Source organism: Athene noctua, chromosome 1 (assembly GCF_965140245.1).
Source record: "Athene noctua chromosome 1, bAthNoc1.hap1.1, whole genome shotgun sequence".
NCBI classification, from domain to species: Eukaryota; Metazoa; Chordata; class Aves; order Strigiformes; family Strigidae; genus Athene; species Athene noctua.
Window position 1 is genome coordinate 42,211,212 of NC_134037.1, and position 19,023 is coordinate 42,230,234.

General features: G+C 37.0%; 1 protein-coding gene across 2 annotated transcripts in view; it reads right to left on the reverse strand.

Annotated features, from left to right (window-relative positions):
* RNGTT (RNA guanylyltransferase and 5'-phosphatase) overlaps positions 1 to 19,023 on the reverse strand; it is a 193,792-nt gene that overhangs the window by 109,660 nt on the left and 65,109 nt on the right. For both annotated transcript variants that reach the window (XM_074896019.1, XM_074896018.1), the window contains exon 11: positions 9,455 to 9,619. In XM_074896019.1, coding sequence (XP_074752120.1) covers positions 9,455 to 9,619 — 165 coding nt within the window. The remainder of the gene's footprint in view (positions 1 to 9,454; positions 9,620 to 19,023) is intronic.

Genomic DNA, 19,023 nt, shown 5'->3' on the forward strand with positions numbered 1-19,023 from the left:
TTAACTGCACTCTTTAAAGATGCTACTAACACTAGCTCTATGCAATGTTCCTTAATTATTTGGATAGAGACATTTTAGAAAAATGTAGAGCACGCTGCAATAAGAGTCCCACTGAGCTATCACCAGCTTGCTGGTTCTGAGTGAACAACTCCAAAGGTCATGTACCTAATATATTCAAAACAATACCCAAGAATAACATGAGCACTATGTGTGTTAATGCTTAATTTGACAGCACATCTGCATTCCTGAATTCAAAATAAGCATTAGGCATTTCTCACTGTCAATCTCTTCTCAAAAACACAACTAAAAAATTGACATCAATTAACTATGATGTTTTCAAATGCTTCTTTCAAATAAGAGAAATAGGCTGCTTCAAGAAACTCTAATTGACTCCTGTGATAGCTTCAAAATGGGAGAAACATGGATTCCTCAAGACTTTGAGAGAATGCCACTGCCAAACGGCAGTAAAATTTCACATTTATTTTACCTGATGAAGAAACAAAGTAATATATTTCACAGCTTGGCTGTTTAATTTACTGTGCTCTTGCTAGTTCTCTATGTCAACTTCCAAGGTACCATCATTTTTTTCTTTCTGGGATTGGGATGTTGTCCACATCACGTTCCCCATGCTCTCCTACCTGGCAGAGCACACCTGCCTGAGACTAGAGTCCTGCTGAACCTGAAGGAGGTTTAATAGGTGCCACTATCTAATTCTTTGACCTATTTACAAATGATCTACAATCTGTGACACTCCTGAATGGATGGCAGATATTCAGTAAAGTCTGTTACCCCATGTCCTCAACTGAGCAAGGTTCTTCCACTGATGTTTAGAAGCTTCCTAATACTCTGGTTTTGATCAAAAACAACATTCAAAAGTTCTTCTGATGCCGAAGGAAAAAATTACATTGGACTGAGTGCAAGAGGACCAGGTATATTGTAATTTGTTCTCTAAATGATCATCCACAACGCTACAAGCTTGGTAGGATTTATCTGTTATGCAGCCCCTGTGTAAACTGCTACAACATAATCTAGTCTCTGGTTGTCAAGAACATGGACAGGCCTGTTTTAATTAAATCAGATAATTAAGGATCATGTTTTATTAAGCATTTCCATTAAGACTCATCAACAAAGACAAATTTGTATATACAGTAATTCAATTAGACAATAAAGTCTTCATACATTTACTATTACAATGTCCAATTCAAACTGGGTTAATGTATTCCACTGGGCACTGATAGAGTGATTTTAACACAAAAATTAAGATTTAACATTCTATTTCTGATGTTTGAAAACATCTGGTTCTTCTGCTATACAACAGCACTTGAGGGCTTTATTTGCTACAAACTTAAAACTAAAACTTGCCACTGTAAGGCCATAACAGTAAAACACTGAGGTTTTATTGTTTCTTGGTTTTAAACAAAAAGATTAATTTTTCACAGTATTTTTTTGCAAATTAGGCATATCACAAGAAAAGAAAGAGCTAGCAAGAATGTCCTATAACTTGTATCATAATAAACTGCTCTAAATTTCACCCCCATCTTTACAATTTTCTTTGTGCTTTTATTCATTTTACCCAAATTAAGCGCATGTCTCTCGAATATCGTTCCAACACTAGAAGGCTGATGGCTTCCCTGTGGAGCTGTATTGCCAGGAGGCAGTTTGGAAAGTGACAGGCTGTGAAGTGGCACAACAGACAATATTAAACAGTTGCCCCTCAATTAATGAGTGGAGTGACCCACTTAGTCACCACAGCTGAGTCCTCTAACTAATTCAGAAGATATCAAATATACCAATTCAATTGCCCATACTGGGATACCAACTGGTAATTAGGTCCAAAAAGATTTGCATTTTCTATGTTTTGGTAATACACCACCAAAACTGAAAGTAGAATCACTGTTAAAGACATTTTTCTTAGTTAGAAAGGTATATTATTTCCAATGCACAAAATACAGAATAGTTACAAAGATGTTAGAATTTTCAAAGCTAATGTTAAAGTGTTAGAAGCCAAAGTGAATATGTACTGTTCTGATGTCTAAACTTACAGTGTGCACCAAGTATAATGCTTCATCCATATGCCTTTATTTTTCTGCTATTTTCATTGTTTTCTTTCCCACACTATAGCTTGGCTAGTCAGAATTTAATTATATATTCCACATCTGAATTATTCTACATTAATTTAATTTGTACCACTAGTAATATCTAACATGGGCCACTAGTTATGAAAATAATCCTTCATGGAAATATTTGAGACTGTTTGTTTTAACTTCAGTAGATCATTTTCCCAAAAAATGTGAAATGTATCTAATGTGTGAATAATTTCTTAAACCAAAAGCAAAAAAACATTTCCCCTTTTTCCTAATCAAAATCATACCATACTGAAATATTATACTTGACCTCCAACATCACAAATAATAACAATCAAAAGCAAGTAGCCTAATCCTTTTTTGTTAACTCTAGGAAATGAACACAGATTCCTGTCCATGAACAGGTCTCCTTAAGTGACACAATCAGATCACAGAGGCTGGAAAGTTAACCGTAGCCAAGTCTTTTTTTTTCCCTAGCATGAGGGAAAATCTTTTGGTGTAAACCAAATCAAATCAAGTAACTGCAGCCCCTCTGCCCCACAGAAAGCAAAGGAACATCTAGAGGCAGCTGGATACCCCACCAAGCCTGGCCTACAAAGTCCCTGCTATCCTCATCCTCCCGCTGCCAGAAATCATGTTTACTGAACAGTATCCATGTCATTTCAGTGCTGCAGCTAGTTGCAAGAAAAAGCTCCAGTTCAAGCACTGAATTTTAAGTGGTAGTAACCTACATTCAGCTCAAGAGCCACAGTTTGGTCATCTATTTCATATTACAATTTACAAAGCTTCCACTTGGTCTGATTGGCTGCCTTTACCTTTAAAATTCACACAGTAAAATAATTTTGAAAAATCAGGCTGAAGTACTACATGCAGGGATTCAGGACAGCTGCCAAGTGAAGATTTCAAATTCTAAGATAAGCATAATGCAACATCTTTCCAGCTTCTTATTCACTACTTATTTACTAGGTTACTCAGGTCAACCATTATCTGCATTTACAGGAGGAAAAGAACTCCGAGAAAATTTGAGTGATTTTGCACCAGCACAAAAGCATCTAGGGCTGGAATAAGGCAATACTGCTTTTACAACATTTGACTTCCCCTTTTTGGGGAGATGAAATAGGACAAAGTGAGGACAAAACATATGAAGTAAAGAAATAAAAGCAAAACAGAAACAAAATGGTAGAGGGGAGATGGGTTAGAAGATAATTAAAAGGAGATGAGATGATAAACAGGCCAAAAACCTGGAACAGAACAGATGGAGCGAGGACTATGGTGTAGGCCAGACACCAAAGAGTGACTGCCAACTCTGGGTCAGGAAATACAGGACTGAAAGGTGAGCTGATTAAGCTACTCCTTAAGGCATAGAAAATAAAAACAAAAATAAAAACAGAGGAAACAAGTCTTTTTGGCATTAAAAATCCTCCAGATGGTAACGTTCCCCCTCCACTGAGATGCGGAATTCAAAGTCTCCAATAAATACACAGAGATTATTTAACACTTTTGCTCTGCCACTGAATTCTTTCGTCTTCTGTCCCATGACTGCAAACCTTTGTCTGTAGGCTATCTGGTGACATAAAATTGGGCTTTGTGGTCATTTACAGTCAGTTTTAGGTTACCAGCTCTCTCAACAGACACGGATGAGCTACATCCACATATTCTACCTTTTATCAGAGTTTATTTTTACAGGCCGCACAAATATTAGCTTACAGCTGCCTGCAAATACTTCACACCAACATCAGCAAATCATGCGTTTACACAATCTCATTCACCCTCAAAGGTCCACATCCACTTAATTTTCCAAAGCAGATCACCTCAACAATAGCCACACATTTACTGGTACAAACTTTTAAACATTCTACCCTTCCTAACTACAACTAAAGCAGTTTCAGAAAAAAATTTAAAAATTTAAAAATCCAAATGTCAAATGAACCAGGAGAACAAAATAAGTCATCTGTCAGTACACAGATTTGACTGAAAACTTTCAGGAAGATTCTAGACCATTTAATCTTTTAACAGAGATTACTCACCTTCATTCTAATTCCTTTAGGACAAGCTGTCATTTAAAAACCAGATAATAGTCTAAGAACTGACAAGTCATTGACATACAGCGTGCTAACATTTGAAAAAGGTTGTTCATTTGACCTGTATCATTGTTTAACCTTTAGCCCTATTGTTCCATTGAGAGTGATGGGCACAATTCTCCATGGGACCACTGACTGCACAGAAGGGAACTTTTTTCCTACTCCTGCTAGACAGCATTTTCACCAGACAGTAGGCTTTAATGATGACATTCAGGCTGGAACTGTCCACAAAAAAAGCCTTGCAAAAGGACTGTGAGTTGGTTTAGGCAGTTAAAGCCAAGGCCTGCATCATCTTCGAAAGTTTAATTACTTCTGTGTACCTGTACTTCCTGTTTAATATAACAAAGATAACATACTTGTTGAAAATCCCAAAGTATTTGTATAAATGAAAGCCTAAGGCTCTAAAGCTAAGAATATGCAGCATATAAAGCATTAACCTCACTAGTCTTTAATATTTCAGCATGAGGGAAGCCTAAAACTCAGCTTTTGCCATGGACTCCTGCTATCCTTACATGATGGGCAGGAGCTTGCAGATCTGACAATTTCATCTCCTTGAATTCTGATGCACACTAATAAATGAAAAGCAAGCAAGCTATGCAACAGAAGCGATCAATCATGCGACTGTAATGACAAACAGCAAAGATTCAACGTTGCTCAAAAATATATTTCTAAAGAATTTGGAAGTTACATTAAGAGGCAAAATCTCTTACAGAGTACATTGTTCCCAGCTAACACAAAGTGTAAACTGTGTTTAATGATTCTTTGATTACAGAGGCAGGCAAATTTAGTGATACTACTCTCTCCAAAGTTCAACAGGGTAACATTGTTAAGGATTCCAAGAATATACAACCTTTCCCACGTGACTGTCCCTTTCTTTTCCTCCTCTCACCACCAAAACTCAGTCTTACAAAAAACAAAAGTCCATCAAAACATCTTAAAATAATGTTCAGCACAACATTATAAAGATATAACATTGCAAAGATATGGACCTTATTTCCAAAATCTAGTACGAAAAACAAATGTTAAGGCACAACTATAAATGCTGCCATACTTTATAATTGCAATCCACTTCAAAAGTGGATTTTCATTTCACAATAAATTCATTTTCAGATTAGAGAAAAACCAATCAGTACACTTTAACTCCGGTATTAAAGTCCCAAATCCATAACTCTAAGAACAACATTATTGGACATATTATATAACACAGTACAAGGTTTACTGCTGTTTCAAGTTACTACTACATTTTCACTGAAAATAACTAAACCTATGTAGAGAACATGCATTTTTCCTAGTATAATTAAAAGTTTTAGCCACTTATTCTGCTGTTTAATATAGTGCTGAGACTCCTGGCCTTTTTTCGTAATCTTCCTACAATCCACCCAAAGTAACATATTTACTAATACGTGCTATTGTTAGTAAGAAGAATGGTCAACAATGGCTTTCAATTTGGAATACTATGTCTTAACTTAGGTCATAGAAAAAAGAAAGATGGAAGGAGGCTGTGAAGGGAGAAGTCTACAGTATTTACTTTTGTGAGGTTCAAACTGCATTCTGGGGACGTATTTCAAAAACTGAAGTTTCTCAAAACAAAAATAAGATGTGATGTGTGGTTCCAGCTGCAGTAATTCAGAAGTACACTTAATTCTTTTCTTGACCCTAAGCAAAACCCAGCTACACTTCAAAAAAACCCAAAAGTCCATGACATACTCCAAGAATTTTAATGAAACACATTCTGACCAGCGGTATGGTGTTTCTACTTTTTCAGTCTTGAATATGGTGGTACAACCAGAGATCTACCTTATCTGTGGCCAAGGACTGCTACATCCATTGATCTTTTTTTGAAAATAACAAGCCTTGGAGGTGACCTGAGGGTGACCTACATCTTCTGTCAGTGAAATACAAGAATTGGAGGTAGGGAAAAAAACCCAGTCTTTAAGAAAATGCACAGCTTTTCTGAGACTAAGTGTAAATCTTTAAGGACCTCTAGTCAAGAAAGGAAGGATCCTGTTAGGTTCTTTCTAAAGATGAATGTGGAAGACATTGGCCTGTCAGCCTTACACAGCCTCTGAGAAACAGCTAGGCTTTGATGAAAAACAGGCCTTAGAAGACAGATGAGAAACTGCTGAGTTGTGCCAAGGTGGCAGGGAAAAACAACGGACAGCTGCAACACTGAAGTGTGGAAAAGTACTGAACTGTGAGAAGTTACCGCTGCGTGAACAGTGCATGAACAAGAAGGTGATTGGTCTGCACAGCGCGTGTTAGAGTGATCCTATGCTGACAGGAGAAAAGGTTGAGAGCTGTCTAATTGCTGATTTGCTAATTATGAAGTAAGAGCTTTGGCAAGAGCATAAGTACATATTGTTACTGTTGTAATAATAAAGGGTCTTTCCTTCTGCACTTCAATGGAGAGTTTGTACCTCAGTTGCCACAGATGAAAGGATCCCACTGTTCTTGGAGAAGAACAAGAAAAATGTCTAATTAAACATAAGGAAAAGATCTACCTAAGCAGGTCCCATTTGTCAGGCCTTTAGCACCCATTCAGCTGCCAAATCTCTGGAGATGGACTGATGGATATGCTGACTCAATCTGCGTATGAGCAGATTTAGAAGCTAGAAGGAATTGCTTATCTTCCTGCAGACCTTGCTATACTGCACACAGAGTTGGTAAATCCTGTCACAATGTTTGTCATTGATGCAAAACAAACCCAGCTTACTCTTTCAGCTATACTAATGACGTATTCATCACTGTAAGTACATTTGTTACTGTAGTTGCAGAAATGACTGAATAAACAGAAGAAGATCTCTGGGGCAAAACAATACCATTTTTAAATAGTCCTCTTTCAGAACAGGGCGACACTTCAAAAGAATCATCTGTTCTGACCACATATAATAAAAAATTCTGTTCACAAAGTTGTCATGAATATGAAGATGTAATCCCTGCATCATTATCCTAAGGAAGTGTTACAGGAAACACACTCATCAAATTCACAGAAGTAATGAAAAAAAAAATATATTTTTGAGGTAAAGAAGAGTAAGAGTAATTCTCAGTATGAATATTATTCTTTTGAGAATATATTTTTATGAATACTATTCTTGTGAGCAGATAAAGATTTGAAATATATTTTGAATCTATAATAGAATCTATAATAGAAGGGTCCTTGAAAAATGACCTAGTTCCAACACCCCTGCCATGTGCAGGGACACCTTCCACTAGAACAGGTTGCTGAGGAACCCCTCAGAGAAGGAAAATGTGCTATACAACTGTAGTGCAAACCAACCATTGACTTTTACTCACTCTAACCAGGGGGCAAGTTAACTGGCAAAAGAGGCCTAGTTAAAAAAAAAAACAACTTTCAAAACATATAAGTTTGATAAAACCCAGGCTATTACTCTTACTTTATTTTCCTACTGATTTGATCTAATACATGCACAGAGTAGATAAATTATAAATGTTTGAAATTATTAAAATAAAAGTAACACTGGCTATTTACTCAGCACTGCCAGTAACTCTACCCCTCTTGCTCTTTGTGCGTATCTCCAACTGCTGCACACATGAACATTCTTCACAAAAATGAAGAAAATTGGCAAGATAACGGCTTCAATCCATAATTCGCAAGTGATTCAAAGCCCGTGGCAAAGACAATGACAAATTAAAGAAATATTGTCCAAGCATTAATGTCAAAAGCAATTAAAAGTCTGTTGTGAAACAAATTCTAGCCGTGTGCAATTTTTTTCCCTCACCAACATATTTCTTTACGGCTGGGTAATAAGACAGTCACTGTCTTAAAGGGTTTATGCTCAGAGCTTTAAGAAAGGCAGAGAAAGACCAGTAAATAGCATAATTTCATTGCTGATTTTAAAAAGTGCCACAGTTAAGCTGTTAAAATCCAATACACTGGAAGACCTGTGGACAATTCAGAAATCTCCTTTAGACAGGAAAAAGAAAGCCATTCAGCATAATTTTAATCTCCTAGGTTTTGGGAAGGAGAGAATCATTTCAGTAGTCATGTGCTGGCAATTAGATTCAACTAGCATGAGACACTACAGATGTGTTTTACCTAGAAAATTTTCTAGTAATGCTTCCAACCATGTTGTTCTGTGATTTTTGATCGAGGTTAAATAACCTGCAACTCCAGAACACTTTAAGAAACTACAAATTTATGTAAGAAATAATTTTTAAGATGTGTTCCTTTTGTTCCAGTTTCTTTTAATTCCAAGCTCAAAATGTTGTGTTCTAGACAAACAGCCTTTTTCCCCCTTGTAAAATTTTACAGTGCTGATCTTAAATAGATAAACCAAAAAGGCAACACCACAAATACAAAAAAGCAATCAAAACATTTATAGTGCTTTATCCACACAAACTTCTCATATAATTGTTTGGGACTTAAACTTTCCAAAGGCTCTTTGCCAGGATTTTTGAAAGTCCAACTTTTGCCTTATCTCTTTATTTCTTTTTCAGCAACTCTGGGTTAGTCAAAATACCATTACTACTCCTCTTGGGGTGAAATTCATTACTTGCTACAGGATCAGGGAAATGACAAAAGCAAATGGAAGCTGACAATTTGATGTTCACTGCTCTGCGTTGATGAGACACGGGACTACTAACAGCAGTGCTGAGAAAAACAGGTTCCTCTTGAAGAAAATATTATCCAGGAGTCATTTAATTCACAGAAGAGAATAAAAGTATTTTACAGAACATTAGGATATGTCTGTACTGAAAGACAAGAACTCATACATATATTTGCAAGTCATATGCATTACTTCAGAAGACCTAGGGTGGCATTTTAATAAATAAAACGTGGAGACATTAACTAGAATGGGCTCTTAGCAATCACTGCTAAACATGAAGTGGGAGTTCAAGCACAACTCATGATTCTTAAGACTATGGCTGAATGGGGACTGGAAGTAAAGAGAACATTATATTCTTACCTACGAAGGAGGATAGTGTAAACAACATAGTGCTCAGACAGTCCCTTGAGCTCAGAGACATTTTAGACCTAAAGCTATTAACTTCTACATGATCATTCAACATTACAAAACTAAAGAATTAGGTTTTGCCAGTGTAAAGGGAAAACAAATATGGGAAAATAGTAATTCACAAGGAATAGGTAGCCTAAACCCATTTTTCACAGTATACCAAACTGTCCATCTGCCCCCAAGCACCGCTGAACATATGGTTAGCAAAGGAACTTGCTGGAAGTTCTGTTAAAAAAGCTGAGGGGAAAACCTACACCCAACACTGCTTTGCTGCGTTCAGTGCCACAACATAAACAACTGAAATCAAGTTTACCTTTCTTGAAGTGTAGATGTCAAAAAATGGTTTGTTTCGAACACTGAATGGTTCCTGTGCTTTGTCAATAAGACCATTTTTCATCTTTTCATGTCGTGGAAATATAATCTCTTTCTCTATACATGCAAGTCGAACATTGAAATCACAGTCTCCAACAGGCTGTCCCTGCCAAGTTACAAATATCAGTATTAAAACAAACATTTACCGACTCTAAGTTTTTCTTACACATTATCTAGAATCATAAAGACACAGTAAAATATTATCAAATCACTACATGTTTTTGCTAAATACTTGGTTTTCAAGTATTCATCTCATGCTGTAAGAGGTTTAATCAAATCAAAGTTCATCAAAAGATAAAAACCTTTAATCTGTATTCAAACATACATGAGTTCAATACCTAAATATCTTTAAAGTTAAGTAAAATAATTCAAATATTCCCTAATGATACTTTTGGATATAGCAGTTACATACATTTCCACAGAATTTTCCTCTGAAATCATTTAGCTCATTTTGTTCATAGTACTTTTAACGACAATGCAACAATGTAATTTACAGTTAAGCAACCTCATTGCTTTAAAGGTATTATATTGATGCCTTGAAAGAAGCATTAATTATGTAAATGTTCACTTTTCTGTCACAGAAAAAAGAAAAATATAAATGCAGTTGGAAAAATGTGCCAATAAACAGTGGCTGCAAAAACCTGCAAGTTATGTGATGGCTCAGTCACGAAAAGGTAGTAAAAGTCCTTCTTTAAGTTTCAGTAGCATACTCTGCTCTTTCAAGTTCTGAAATAAAACAGCAGCTTTACATTGCTCTTAATACATTTGGTGCATTGCACCAGATCAGTATGATCATTCAAAATGCGCATCTGTCAGATTAATAATTGCTCGGAATGGAGTTTATTATATTTTGAGCATTAGATAGTGAGGAGAACACACTGTGGATATTACTAAGAGAAAATAAGCAACTGGCAACTTAAGAATTCTAAAGTTAGTTTCAAACAGATGTGCCACTTTCATAGCAATAAGGCACAAAACGCATAGATTTGCATTGTTACAAGCATGATACAGCATTGGAAGTTATTTACATGAGATCATCCCTCATTTTGTCACCCCATTCACACAAAAAATAATTTTCAAAAATTATCCCTTTCGTGGTCCAGAAAGAATAAGCTCAGAGAGCTCTGGCTTCAAAACCAGAATTTTTCAAAAGTTGAAAGCAATGAGCACAGGAAACTGGGACTCAAATGATCAATGGCCATAGTACAGATGAGCAGGAGAACCAGCAACCAGATATTTCCTGTACTAAACACGGCCAGAAGACAAATGGAAAGAGAACCTAAGAGGAAAAAAGCCCCCCTCTAATGCACAAATAGAACAAGAACTGGTCAATCTGAATGAATGCAAAGGAAATAAATGGCAAAAAGACCTTCTGATGAGGCATACAAAGGTAAGAGATAGAATGAATAGTATCTGAAGAGATATCTGAATTAGTCCAAAAACAGAATGCCAGTTTTAGACCCACAAAAGCCGTAAGTTTAATCAAGTTCTCTCCAAACCCATTCTGGCTTCCACCAGAATCCTCTGTATTTCATGCTCCCAGAGGGGCATTAAGTTTCTCTTACATTTCTTTCCTAGATCCCTACTAGACCTCTATCAGAAGTGCTCAATTGTTCATTGCAACAGCTTTAAGAACTGTGCACTGCTCCCATACAACATGTAATTCACAACCACTTTCTTTCAGGACTCAGTTTCAATCTATGTGAGGAGAGGCAGCACAGCCAACATCACTTGGAGGGGAACGCACTCCCGCACAAAGCCAGTGGTAACATGGGTGAAATGTCTCCTAATCTCTGGTCATTGATCCATATTTGTGAAGAAGAAAGCCTATCTGGCTGTTAACTTTGCCTTCAGCATTGCCTTCCTTTCATACATGAAGATGTTATTAGTAAAGAGCCATTCCAATGAATGGAAAATTAGAGTACAGAAAAATCCAAGGAGCAGGAGTGTGGCTCACTCTTTACTCATTTGTCGCAGAACACAGCTGTGTGATCTACAGATTTTTAAGTGCCACAGACAAAATTCTGGAGAATCTTTCTTTCTCTCTTTCTTTCCCCATGCACAACATACTTAAGAACTCATCTATTCAGTGATTGAGCTTGTCCTGGTTTGTATTATCTACTTGAAACACAGAAAACACATCTTGACATCTGTAACAACCAACTGAAGAATTCTCTCCTGGGAAATGTGTATACATATTTTTATTTCAAAGAACACCATAAACTGTTCACTAGGTACATTTCAGCAAAATCTAGTGCACATGTTATCTTCCTTACAGCAGCTTTTCCACTCAGCCACATATTACGAGTAGGTCTGAAAGAGCAAATGAACTAATTAATGTCTCAAATATTTGAGCCTCCAATAAGCAGTAGAATTATTTAGATAGCTTCTTTACAATGATTAGTTGAAAAATGCTTTTGCATGGTGACTTAAATTTATTTCAATCCCTTAATAGTTAAATTAAAAGCTGAGACAACTTCATACGCACCATAAACCAGCTGAATCACTTTCTTTTCCTTTAAATAATCCTTTCACTTCTCCCATCTACTTGGAACTAATTATTTCCTGCACCTCTGCCAATCACATATTTTTATTTCAAAGCTTGTTAAGCAGAAGGGTATATTACCACAGGTTCCATCATATAAAGGTCAGAGCTAGGTTGACATAAGATTATATGAGATGGGAAAATACAGATAATGCTGCAGAGCAACTTCTTCCTCAGCCAAGTAAACTAAGAAGTTAAGGAGTATTTCATTCTCACAAAAGCACAGGACATTAGCAATAAGAAAATTAACATAGCATTGAATTTAAATCAAGGACATACTGAATAAAAGCGGTATTTGAGGAGGAGGGCTTTTTCTTTGTTATTAGACACTTGCCGTAATTACAAAAAATGTTGCTAATATACAATGTATTTATCCCAGACAGATACAAAACCTTTATGTGGTAAAATCCTAGCTTTTAGCAAATAAGTAGGAGGGTAATGTAGGCTGCAATAACTAACTCACAGACCTTGACAAAAACAGGAAGAGATTATTTAGTGTATAAAGCACACATTTAAAAGTTGTCCAAAACCAAGACACTGATGCGTGTATAACCTAAACCCAGGCTTCAAATACTAGCGTGTTTTTAGGCCATATAGATCTTTTATTAATTTAATCATTCAGATGTTTGAGATGTTTTTTCAATATGTAAATTTTTACTTGTCTAAGAAGGATGTGGGTGACCACTGCCTAACAGCATAGTTACTGGAGAGCATTACATGGTAATTCGTTTTCTAGTCATTTTTAACCTGAAATAAGTTTGTTAGCAAAGGGTAAAACAAAATTTTAAAGTAGCATGTGTTTTCTATCTATGCTAGAAAGTTACAGTTCCCCCTCACTGTAATTAACATGTATCCTAAAGCACAACACCCTTTAGACAAGACTCAAGAGAGGAGTCATCTCTTGAATCAACACCTCTTCCTGGAACAGCTGAATTCTCTTTATTGAAACTTCATGTATTTCACCATAAGGTCACAGTATTAAGTTTGCAATAGATGTGGCACTTCAAAATATAGTTTTGATTTTAAACACAATCCTCCACACATCCTCAAAACATAAGATGAGATTTCTACTGAACTCTGAAATCTACCCAGGATTGAACATTTCTGAATTTAAACTTACATTATTTCAAATTAACTTCTCAACAGAACCCATACGCAGTTAAATCACGTAAAAATACTAAAAAACAGGGTCTGCAGCTCAATTAATATCCATTGGCTTGAGGGGGTGGGGTAAGGCAGTGTGTTTGGTGAAAGAAGCTAAAAATCACAACAAAAAAACACCAAAAAATAACAGTCCCAATAACATTCCTCCAGATGGGTGATGAGAGACTGAATTTGGTCAAATGTCAGGCTGTTCTCCTGCTGTAGCTCCTGCCCTCCACCAGGTTCACCAGGTTGAAATCACAACCCCATGCTGATATGGCTACAAGGGCTAGTGAGTAACTCAAATCCCAGGTCATTCGATACAGGAAGATGGCAGGAATCGCTGAGACAGGTGTGTGAGGATAACAGGATTTCTGCTGCACACCCTGTCTTAATTTCCTCTCTCTCCCTGCAAGGAGAAAGGTACTGCTAAGGAACTACCATCACACTCCAGGTTTAAGTCTCCCTTCCCCTGCCTCTGAGGTGGATCTTGTGGATACAGCTCAGTAAATTCAGTGAGCCTTACATGAAAAGTCCTTTATCTAGATGGATGCAGTACAGATAACAAAATGCAGTATGTAGGTGCTAAATCCCATAAAAGTACTTATCTTACAATTTGATATTTATCTAGCCTTTTCCCAATGCAGCTATAGTAAAGAGAAAAGTAATGCCTGGTCCTGTGTATGCAGCTGATAACTAGCTTGGTCCATTTATTCTCTTCCTCCATGAGATATGGTTGAAAGCCTACCTGCCAGCAAAGGACACTCCATTTGCTTCCCCAGAGCAGTGCCTTAGACATGAATAATTCAGCACATACATGCATATACGTTCCACGCACGTCTTCACTTATTGAGCCATAGCAGAACACATGTCACAACTGTCTTAGCTTTAATGATTTTGAGAGAAGAATAAAGAATAAGCTTAGGCTGATATTCTACCCTGTGTTTAACATTATTATTGACAATTCAAGGCATCCACAGCTGACATCTGCATTTCCAACGAAAGCCCATTATTAGTTCTCCCATCTTCTGAAGACCATGCAGCCTAATACTTTGCATTTTATATTAATGGTCTGGCACATATTTCTTCTGACTGTGGTTTTATAAATGCTGTGCTTTTTTTGATACACATAGCTTTATGTAAAAACAATCTAAGGTGCCCTTTCATTCTCTAAATAAGATTATTAATAAATTCAATCACCTAAACAAATTTTATTTCCGAAGAAGTTTCCTTTTTAAAATAGGATCAAAAGTATTAGAGAAATGAAAATTTCTGTAGAATTATGACTCCCAAATTTTTCATTTTTAAAAGGCAAAAGGCAAGACAACCATTATAATCTGAAAATACATTTTAAAATTTGTTTTTTCCAACTCTTATTACTCAAATATTCCAAACAGATATGGTAATGGCAAGGAATTTAGCAGTCTCGGGATGGTTTCTAAAATTTATCTTGGCATCAATAAGGTACAGCGTGTGAAATAATGTTTCAGTTGTAACAATTCAACCAACGTGATGCGAGAATATAATTACTATTTATATATTGTCATCTTATGCAATGGAATATCACTTTGATTTACCACAGAACAAAAACAGTTTGGGGAATCAGACCCATTAAAAAGGTTGCTTAAGACAGTTATTAAATTATTTATATTTCCTTAAAAATAAAAAAATCACTGAAAATAAATTCACGTATGTATGAATCAACAAAGGAAAGAAGTTTGTAGTCCATGCATAAACATCAAGGCCTAACAGAACATACAAATATAGCTCCACACTTTTTTTTTTTATTAGCAAACATAACTTGAATGAAACAGCAGGGCTGTCAAAACTGTGACTAAACAAATAAGATCAAAACAGAAGAAGTAGATTATACTACAAATATTGCTCCCTTCCTCACTCTTTTCCTTCTTGTGTTGCTCAAAACAGAATACAAATTCAATATAAAAACCATAAAACCTTATAACTACAAGTGGATGATGGGTCTTCTTCACCAATATAAAGGTAACGCACATAAGGCAGAATGTTTACAATCAAAGTGACTGAATTATGATTCTCACCATTAATGCTGTGCAATAAAGAGGCCAACCTACAGAAACAGGCATCCACCATGAATGAACACCTAAGCCTTCTCTTTTGAAAACAAAACTCCAGTTAGGTGCCAGAAGCTTAGTAGCTGCTATTTTGGGAGCACAGACAACTCAGTCCAATTCATTGTTTGATTGCAAGTACAGTGGCTTCATTTAGGATCTTTATGATCCTTATAAATCCTTCTGAGCCTTCAAAAACATAACTCAATAAGGGGATTTTACTGCAATGTAAATGATTAATACCAAAAGGAATTATGTTCTGTCTAGACTGCCTACCTCCCCTCAAGTAATCTGAGGAGTATATGAAGTTGCCATTTTAATTACAGAAGTAAAAGTCATCATTCTAATAATACATAACTTTAAAACAGATTCACCATCATCATCAGATATTTACACACAAAAGATTGCATGTGGCTCTCCCAGGGGAATATAAGTCTAAATAATTCATTTTGCACTGAATTTAGGCTATCTGCAAAATCAAATATCGAACACACGGCTTTACCGCTTTTGTTTTTTCCAATTATTTTTCCTACTGCTGTTGTTGCACATAGTATCAAGGTATCCTTACCTTAATTGCAAGATACTAGATGGTCCAGTCAATATTTTCTCTTTGTTTCTACTCTTCTCATTCTCTTCCTTTCTACCAGATATTCACACTGACTCTTCATAAAAATAACTATTGTTGGGTTTTTCAAGGGCTGTCTTTATGATGAAGTGCGTAATTCACTCCAGTGAATTAAAGAATCGTGGGAAAATTCCTACATCTTAAAGACATTATTCAGGGCATTTCATACTTGAAAAGATTGTGGCACTGATTTTTCTAGAATATAAATCACTTCATACCATTTAAAATAAGCCTGCCTAGTACAGCAAGTATAAAGTCTCCTAAAAACTAGGAAAGAGGAAAAGAAATGTAGTAACAATCAGCACTGATGCACAAATACTATCTTAGAAAAGGAACCACCTACTTTTTCTGAACCATGACAGAACTAAAAATTAAGCATCTGCTTGTAATAGATGTTATACTCCTGAAGACTTGTAGAAGATCTATAACTTCAAGTACACAATCTGTCTTAAATATATCTAGTTCATTGTGTGCATAGTTAGCTTATGAGTAAGAAGTACTGGTTCATTACTATTACAGTAATTTCAAAAGAAAAGTGGCATTTTTCTTCATTTTTGTTTTACATAAGAGAAACATTCTAAAAAGTATGAAAATATGGCCTTCACACTCCCTCCTAGACCATAACAGTCATTCAGGTTATTCAAACATATTAGTCATGGAAAGAAATCAGAGAGGTCCTGCTTTCATCTTCATAAAACCTATACTGAATACCAGGTATTTTAGATTTGGTACATCCTTCTGATGAACTCAGAATATTTTTTTTCTTTAGTTCTTCTCTCCTAGGAACAGGAAAAAGATGGGTACGCAAAAGACTGGGCAAAAGCTAAAAATATGAAATGTTATGGCTAATCGTAGAAAAGGAGGAATTAAAACCAAGTTAGGGAAATAAGACATGACAACATTTGAACACACTCCCACCACTTCCATATGATATCCCCAACCAATACTCTCTTTTGCCTACAGTTTTTCCCATTTTGAAAAATACTGGACAGAAGAATCCCTGTGTTAGACTTCATTCCCAGTACTTAAGAAACTGGACATGATAATGCAACTGGAAAACCTGCCCCACTGTAAAGTTTTTCATACTTTCCACTTCAGTTGTGATCACTGCCAGATTCTTGAGAAACCTGAATATTTGCCTGAGACAGAAGTTGGGTTTACGTTCACTTGGCAGTTCCTATGGGAATGACTGTTATAAACTGCAAGATGAGGGAGACAGTTTTCCTGTTTGATCATACAGTTTCTAGCACAACAAGATAAAAAAATATAGCAAATAAAAGGTGAGGGGTTTTAATGCTAAAAATATGAGAGGCAGGAAACTGTGCAGTAAAAACACTGAGAAAAACTCTTTAAAGAGACCTTCTACAAACAAAAAAATTGTGGACTTTATTCCCTAAATCATGTAAGGTTTGAAATATTTCAGAGTTATTTTCATTTACAATGCAACTTAAAACTTTCAGGTCTTGCTTTGTAATTTTTGTAGCAAGTTTCATGGTTTGCTGAAATAGCGTTACATGGAGTAAGCAAGTAAAACCTACAGAACCTGAACACCTGAAGAATATAAAGGATTTAATACCATGGTAACTTCTAAAGCTGCTCTTGAAGAACTACTCTGCTGGGTTTGTGTGTGGCTGGGCTTTTAGTAGCAGTGGAGAGGGCTACAGCAGTGGCCCCTGTGAGAAGCTTCTCAAAGCTCCCCCAGCTCCAAGTCAGACCCACCTCTGGCCAAGGCTGAGTCAGTTAGCAATGGTGGCTGGGCCTCTGCAATAACATATTTAAAAAGGGGAACCTGGGAGGAGGAGTTGTGAGGGAAACACCTCCGCAAACACCAAGATCAGTGGAAGAAAGGAGGAGAACTGGGGCAGGTGCACTGGAGCAGTTTCCACTGCAGCCCGTGGTGAAGGGGCAGGCTGTCCCCTGGAAGTCCATGGCGGGGTAGATTCCCACCTGCAGCCCATGGAGAACCCCATGCCAGAGCATGTAGCTGCACCCAAAGAAGGCTGGGATTCAAAGGAGCCCACACTGTCGTAGTTTGGCAGTGGAAGGATTGCAACATGCAGGAGGGACCCACGCCAGAGCAGATCGGGAAGCACTGCAGCTCATCGGAAGGACTCATGACAGAGGAGACAGCTTGTGGAGAACAGTCTCCCGTGAGAGGCACTCCACACGGGAGCAGGGGAAGAATGCAAGGAGTCCTCCCCCTGAGGAGGAAGGAGTGGCAAAACTGACCATAATCCTCCAATTCCCTGCCCCCTGCACTGCTGTGGGAAGAAAACAGAGAAATCGGGAGCAAAGATGAGCCAGGGAAGAAGGGAGGGGTGGAGGAAAGGTGTTTTTAAGATGTGGTAATGCTTCTCACTGTGCTACTCTGTTAAGTAGTGTTGTTGTTAGTGTTTGAATTAAAGTGATGTTCCTTTTCTTCCCCTAATGAGTCTGTCTTTTGCCTGTGACCATAACGGTTGAGTTATCCATCCTCCTATCCTTATCTCGATTCCTGAGCGCTTTGCTTTATTTTCTCATTCCTATTCCTGAGGGGGAAGGGGGGGTGGGGGGGCGGTGGTGAGTGGATGCCTGGTGCTCAGTTGCCCTCTGGGCTCAAACCATGAAAACTACTTGTCCCCGTATCTCTCTCCCAGGAGCAATGCTTTGTGCCTCTTGCCCTGACAATTATACTAGCAATAATCTGCCATTCAAAAACGTTCTCGTGAGACATGCTTCATGTTAAGGTATGGAAACATTTACCTTGGGGAAATAAAACATGACATGACAAACCAAACCACCTTCACTGCTATCAAGAGTGCCCCCTGGATTGGGAAAAGGAGGATCTAATTCACGAGATGCAAGGGAAAGGAAGAAATCAATCAAATGTATTTTTCATACAATCTAACCAGCAAGTAACAGTCAACCTTCAAACTAATTGCAATGCTAAAGAATGTTCCCCAACAACAAGCAACTTATTAGACAAAAAACATAAAATGAAGGATACAATAATACCAAAAGTATCCTGGTCAACACGTACTAATTATCAGTCTTCAGCAATAACCTACTTTTTGTAGGCATCACAGCAAAAGAGAGTTCTAAAAAGAGGGATGTAAAAATGCCATTTTTCA